Source organism: Cynocephalus volans, chromosome 12, assembly GCF_027409185.1.
Source record: "Cynocephalus volans isolate mCynVol1 chromosome 12, mCynVol1.pri, whole genome shotgun sequence".
Taxonomy (NCBI): Eukaryota; Metazoa; Chordata; class Mammalia; order Dermoptera; family Cynocephalidae; genus Cynocephalus; species Cynocephalus volans.
In genome coordinates this window covers 79660379-79667695 of record NC_084471.1, presented here as the reverse complement: position 1 = coordinate 79667695, position 7317 = coordinate 79660379, and the positions used below count along the sequence as shown (strand labels likewise).

Genomic DNA, 7317 nt, shown 5'->3' with positions numbered 1-7317 from the left:
ACAGCGTTACTGCAGGAAGACCTTCCCACTGCAAATGCAGAGCCTGCCACTAGAGAAGCAGAGAATACTATATACAGGCTGGGGAAAAAGAGGGATTAATTTCTAATAGTAAAGGGAATGCAAGAAAGCTTTGCTGAAAAGCAGCATTTGAGCTGAGCTTTGGTGGGTGAGCAGAGTTTTGACAGGTGTAGACAGGTTTCATGCGAGATAGTGCTAAGTGATTAAATGCTAGACCAAAATTATTATTATACTGGCGGTCATAGAAAGTAGATTATCTAATGGAGGATGCAGGTAGGATTTATTCATTCCCTCTGAGAAAGTTAAATGGAATTCAGTCTTAACTAGTGGGTGGAATTCTGAACTAAAATGTCAATATGTAATAACCACAATCCTCCACGTTTTTTCCCCCACAGTCAAATTCATATTCATTAAGTCCTTCTCCCTTGTTGCTAAGCAGAGGATGCAAGAATACATTAAGAATCATAAATATTAGCACAGTCGGATTTGCAAGCCAACCTGTCCTATTATGAATGCCGTTGCAAAGTTCTAACCTTCTGAATTCTTGTCCACTTTCTGTCCAGGCCATCAGTACTTCCTCCAGGAGAGACACTCAGCACCGGGAAAGGTTGTAAACGCTTGTAAAGCATTGTCATTTCTTCTGTACTCCATGTGCTTGTTTACCGTCCGCATATTTACTGTTGTCTGAACATACATATGGTACATGCACAAGTAAAGGCACGTATTCACACCCCCTCCACACACATACCCATATACACATACACAATCCACTTGGAGATACACAGAGACACACATAAAATACGAATGTAAAGATTCCATATACCTTTTCAGCACCTAAAATATAAATTCTTGCCGCTTTCATTTCTAAGAGAGGATGTAGACCAATGTGTTTGAAAGTCTTTTATTTCATTTTATCTTATTTTGTTTTCTGTTGCTTTGTTTAGCATGCTTGGTGAAAGGAAATTTCAGAGCAGACATACAAGATCCTGGCATCTTGTGAATACTTTCTCCTCAGTCTATCCTGAGTTAGGACCAAGTAGCTATCAGATTGTGTCAAAGCTTCATCAATCTTTTCTTTCCTGCTGTCTGCCTGCCTTTTTACCGTTTCACTGCTAATTAGCCCTGAGAGCAGGTGGAAAAAGAGAAGCTGTTGATCTCTATTCATTCCATTTCACACTTCTGGCTTAGAAGGAAGAATGAATAAATATGGGAAAAGTGAGGTTTGGTGCTGCTTTGAGATTTTATAGATCTTCTCTCTGTATGGATACTTCAAAATTCAGACAACTTAAAATACAAATTGTTAATGTAAAATTCTTAGTAAGCACTCTTTTGATTTAATTTATTTCATAATTCAATTGATGACCTACCTAGAGCCAGTCCCTGTGTTATGTGTTAGAAATAGATGAATGAAAAGACTTTCATGCTTCCTGCCCTCATGGAGTTGATGGACAAAACTGAAATACAGACAGCTAGCAAGTGATTACAAACGTGATAATGACAGAAGGATAACAACAGGTGCCGTGGGAATACACAGCAAGGAGATTCGGTCCAGATCTGGTCTATATCTTCAGGAAAGGCCTCTATGAAGAAATTATGCTAATGGACTGGCTCCAAGAGTAACAGCAGTTACCTAAGTAAAGAAGGTTGGATAAGCAGTCAGGCAGAGAGCATGCATGCAATCCATCAAGTTAAATACCTAGTAAGCAATCTTTGTTTTGAGTGGCTTTGGTATTTTTTTAGTGCAAATGCTTAGAGTATAGAGACAGCACCTGATGAACATCCAGAAGATTACTAGGAAATGTAAAAAGAGACCCAGCAGCCCTCTTTTTGAGGGAAACAGGTATGAGGGTACGTACTACTGAGTTCAAAGACCTCCACAGAGCAATGGGGCTTTGGCTTTTTCTCCCATCTTTCCCATACCCTCTAGGTTCTCAGGTGAACAGAATGATGATAATATGTGACTGATGTGGAGTGATGGCGAAGCTAATAACCTGCCTTATTAAATAAGAAACAGATTTTTCACTGGCTGCACAATCTCTCAGAAAGCACTTTATAACTCAGTACCTCAAGTTCATTCAATCATCTCCCATCCAGCTCTGCAAGGGCCAAGCTTCAGGGTGTGTTCCAATAAAGTAACTTCTATCTGTGAGAGAATCACAGAAGGATAGTACTTTAAGGACCCTTGGAACTATCACAATATATGGAAAATAAAAATCTGGTTTTGGAATTTTTTTATGTGATATTTTTCCAAAATCAGACTGCTGAAATGGAAACTCATGTCTTTTGACTCCGAACATATGGCATGTTGTTGAGTCTTGCTCCTTCCGGTGAAGCTTCTAGCAATTTTATAAACAGTCTACGGAAGTATGGTGCTGATAACACCAAGGTCAAGGGTTGGCATTTCCATACTGACCAGCTGCCAAAAATAAAAATATAAGTAAAAAATAATAAACAGCCTACGGAAGACACCAAGCACATATTCGTATATAATCCTTTAGACTTAGAATATAGATCATTGATTTAAAACTACTAAATATCTCAGAAAATAATTGAAAAATTAAAGGTACTGCTAATTCTTCATCTTTCAAGACTGCCATTTGAAAACCTAACTCAGAATTTGCAAATTGATACCACAGATTTTTATTTTTTTTGGTCAGGTCTGTATAATGTTTACGGCTAGAAAGTTGGTTTTTGATGAACCCAAAGGAGTTTCTAGTGATAACGCTTTGTTTTCTCAGGGCTCAACCATTTTCTTGTGTAGAATGATTATCTAAAATGCATGCTAAATTTGCCAGTTTCTAAATTATAGAATATTTCTCTTCCTATTTTTGAAAATGATAGTGAAATAACTTAAAGTAGATTCAGATTTAAATTTTTTTTGTTAAAGATTTAAAAGGGGCTATATCTGGTATTTCTAGTCAGCACCAGCTTGTGGAAAATCTAAGAGAGTCAGACTGATTGTTCTAGGTCAAAATTACTGAATCAGTCTTATAACTTGTTTTAATTCACTTATTTTGTAAAGGGAGGAAGATCTCTGAAAGAGTAGCTATTTTTCAGCCAACTCTAAGCATATTCCTTCCTTCCTCCTTCTCCTAATTTGTAAGGTCAATGGTATCCACCCCTTTGACTGATAGCAAATCCTATCTGTATGAAATTAGCTTATCTAAATACATTAGGAATGCCCAGCAGGCCTGTTTCATGGAAATTAAATCAGTGAATAACTTTGTGATGAGAAAATCATGAGGTCATGGCCACTGTTGCTTTAAAACTAAATAAGCAAATTTCATATCAGCTTGCTTTTGCTCTTTCCACTATAAGAGTCCTGTGGTCATTTTTCTCTTAGATTTTGACACTCAGAGCATCTTCAAGGCCTTGGAAATAAGAGCAAGGTCAGATGTTAGGGTTAAGGAGTGGGCTGATAAGACTATGACATAAGCAACAACACTGCCTTACCAAGGTTTGAAAATGTTTCCTTGAAAACTGTTCAGAAGTTTGTGATATGAATTAGAACTATTATGTCTTTGAGGATAGTATACTTTGTTTAATTACAAATACATAAGATTTCCTTACGATAAAATGGTTGTGGGGGTCACATCAATTTAAAGAGAAATCATTTTGTTATGGGCACTTACCCCACTCTCCATTGGACAAGGACTTCTATTTGGTGCCTCCTGACTCCAGGTTGGAAACTTGAAATCTAGAATGTGAACATTCCTAGGATGACCAAATGTTAAGCATTATAAACATACACTGAGACACCCATGGCTTATTCCTCTGAATCTCACATTCCACAGTGCAACTGTCATGGAATTGTATGTGGTGCACTTTCATTTTAGTATAAATACACTAGGGAATATAAGTAGAAAAAAAATTACAGGCAAAACCTGTTACTTGGGAAATAATCTCTGTAATACATGGCTTCCCTGTGTTTCTCAGTCAAGATGTCCTTAAAAAGTGGGAATATTTGTGTAGTATCCTAAGGTTGGCCAGTGAAGATTCTGGAGGATGGGAACCCCAGGTACCCCAGCACTGTGCACACCGCTGCACGGTGTACAACAGCAAGTCATCTGTAACTCACTGAGGGGAAAGCCCGGAACAAGTGTAGATTTCCCTCCTTTCATCTTCGTTAAGTAATATCACATGCATTCAAAGGAAACCAATTTGATCCTCAACTCAGCTTGGCTTCTTTATTAGGAAATTTATCTGATCTGTGCTAATGACAGAAATTATTCTTCCCTCTAAGTGAGTTTTTATTAAGTATCTTACCATTTTGTGTCAGATATTAGTAGTACAAAGGCATAAAATTATTGAAATAGACACAAGCTGAAAGGGAAAGGCATGCTTGTCAGTAAAATCTTCAGCAGTTTTGGGTCCTCTAAGAAATAACTATATCAATCTCATTCTTGCAAGGGAAATCTCTTTATGTCCTAAGCTGATGATAGGTCACGGTCATAAAAAAGTGCATGAATCCACCTGATTATCTTCACTAAGTCTGAAGAACAAAGTAGTCAGTGCTCCAAGCTACTCCTGGTGCCCTCTCCTCCACCACACCACGTTCAGTCACATCCACCTCTTCTTTTCTCTCCATGTTACAGATTGAAAGAGGGAATCATAAGAGTAACAATTGTGTCATCTGATATTCTTTAATTGCAGCAGTTACACACCCTAGTTACACATTAAACTGGGAAGCATTTAAAATTTACCTGTATCCAGGTGCCATAAAATCATATTCTCTAGGGACGGTATTTACTTAATAGCATATAACTATCAATCGATAGTATATAACTGGGCGAGACCTCATGATGGAGGTGCTTGAGGAGGAGTCTGAGAGTTCATCCTGGAGTTAAAATAATGAGTAATTCGAGGCTTTTGTAAGAAAGGAAAGGAAAGGGAATAGAAGAACAGGGTTCTTGAGGGCATAGTTTGCTTTCTGCGGCAGGTTTTATGACTTGGATATATCACGTTTCTCTCAATACATACCTTTCTTGTTGCTCATTATCTAATGTCTGAATATCCCTGAATACCTAGTTTGTTTGTGCAACTATTGGTGTGTATTCAGGTTTACAGTATACATCTCTGGAATTTTTCGTTGCACAGCACCTAACAGCAACTCACAAAATTTAAGTGGTTATAACAGATATTTGCACAATGGTAATGAGCTGTTCTCTAGTTAGTCTTGCTAATCACATAATCCTAAATCACTAAAGAGTAGATATTTTCTAATTTTACTTGTAGAACTAACAGCACATATGCTTCTGACTAGTATTCTCAGCCACACAAAGGACAAGATTTGTAACTGAGATTGCTTCATGACTGGCCATCCATCCCAACTAGGTTTTGGCACACTATTATTTAGATGGGAAAGAATATATCTTTAATTTTCTCTGGTCAGTCCAAAGAAAAATAACTGATGTCTGACAAGAAAGAAAGAATATTGATGCTATTTATTTTTGTATTTCAGACTGAAGGTAAATAAAAAAAATCTGTAGGTTAATAAACTGTACTGGCATAAATATTTATGATCAGTAAATGAAATCATTAGACTCCATGTCATTCATACATGAAATGTATTGAGCAGTTATCCTCTTACAGATTTTAATATACTTAAAAATGGACAATTTAGTATTACATAGTTATATAACATTGATACTGTTAGATAAGTGGATGTACATATTTTTCTTTCCAATAAAATGGTTTCATGCTTATAAAAGTCACCTTAGGTCAACTTGGGACAAAGAGAACAACATACAGTAGAAATAAACCAAGTAGTAAACAGAGTATTGGTAAGGAAAAAATGTTATAAAGCAGTTACGTTGTTGACACAAAAGAAAAATAAATAAATAAATACACTTTTCTGTTATTTGAAGGCAATTCACAATCATTTCCAGGAATTCTGTGAGAATTTAAGGCCATTTGTTCTAAAGAAATACTTTAATTTAGACACAACTTCACAAAACTGTAATTCTTGTAAAAACTGTACATGCAAAAACTCCTTACAATTAATTGTGGACAGGCAGGTCAGTATATAGGTTATTTCACAAATGTGTTGTGCACTAAGTCACGTGGTTGTAGTTATTTAACTGAGGATTTCACAAAAGACTTCCAGCCTGTGAACCCTGCGTGGCAATGTGGAATGATGATAACAACAGATTCCAATCAAGACAGCCGGGATCCCTTTGAATTAAAATATCTAGACAAGATATAATGGAATAAAAAGTTTAAAACATCTGCTACATGGTTCACAGTTAAATATTCTTGGTTTTAGTCTTTCTAAATAGCATTATAATATAAGGATGCTACTTTTTATACAAAATATTTTCTGTGCATTTACAGTTCACGTTGTTTGACGTTTTATTATTTCTACTTAGCATTACAAAACATAAACAGACTGCAGCCTAAATTTTAGAGCCCAAACTCCATGAAAAATGCATGTTCTCACAGGATACATATCTGCTAAGCCTACTCCCCCACTTGGCAAACATCGCAGAGAAACTGATTACTAAGCAGGTGTGGCTTCTTAAGACAATTCAGTTACTGAGAAATATGCAAACATCTTTCCTTTCCCTTATTTGCAACTGTATTTGTCCAGACAGTCGTTCAAAGAGATATTGCTCTTGTGATTATAGCTATTGCAATTTAGAAGACAAAGGATTCAATATTCAAAACTCTTAAGAACAGTTATAAAAGTATTGAAATTTAAAAAGTAGTAACATGTAAACATTGATACAGAGAGACTGCTTTCCTATACACATAGCAGTCGAGGACAGTATTTGAGTTAAAAACATAGTTTGTGCTTTTTCCCAACAATACATTGGAAATTAGCTATTTCTGTCAAAAAAAAAAAATTAAAAATTAAGAGAAGACATCCGTACTTTGCTTCAAGCATTTTAACAATTTTCTGTTGCTCATGCAACAACCATATTTACAGTTTTGGTTTAGGAAGAGAATTAATTTTGGATCCAAGAAAGCACATTAACCAGTACTGCTGAAACCAAACTAAGAAAAGTCTCTCATTCCCTGGTTCAGTACAGAGCACCAGGCACAAAGCATGAACTCAGCAGTTCTAACTGATGTGTAGTTAACGTGAGCATTTGGGAGCACAGTCATATCTGAGTCTGTAACACATGTGTAGGTGGGGTGTATGGCGGAGGAGCAGGTGATGGCTTGATTCCTCGGGCTCTCATATAGGAGAGAAACTGCTCAGGGATTTCAGCTAGGACATCTTTAGCCAACCTAGCCATGCTCAGGATGTGGTTTCCACTTCTGTCAATGTAATCCCTGAATGGCACAAACTATAAC

General features: G+C 36.6%; 1 protein-coding gene across 1 annotated transcript in view; it reads right to left on the bottom strand.

Annotated features, from left to right (window-relative positions):
* Window positions 1-5596: 5596 nt before the first annotated feature.
* Window positions 5597-7317, bottom strand: part of CPNE8 (copine 8) — a 207026-nt gene continuing 205305 nt past the window's right edge. The window contains exon 20 of the mRNA XM_063074742.1: window positions 5597-7310. Within this exon, the coding sequence (XP_062930812.1) occupies window positions 7122-7310 (189 nt within the window). The 3' untranslated portion in view covers window positions 5597-7121. The remainder of the gene's footprint in view (window positions 7311-7317) is intronic.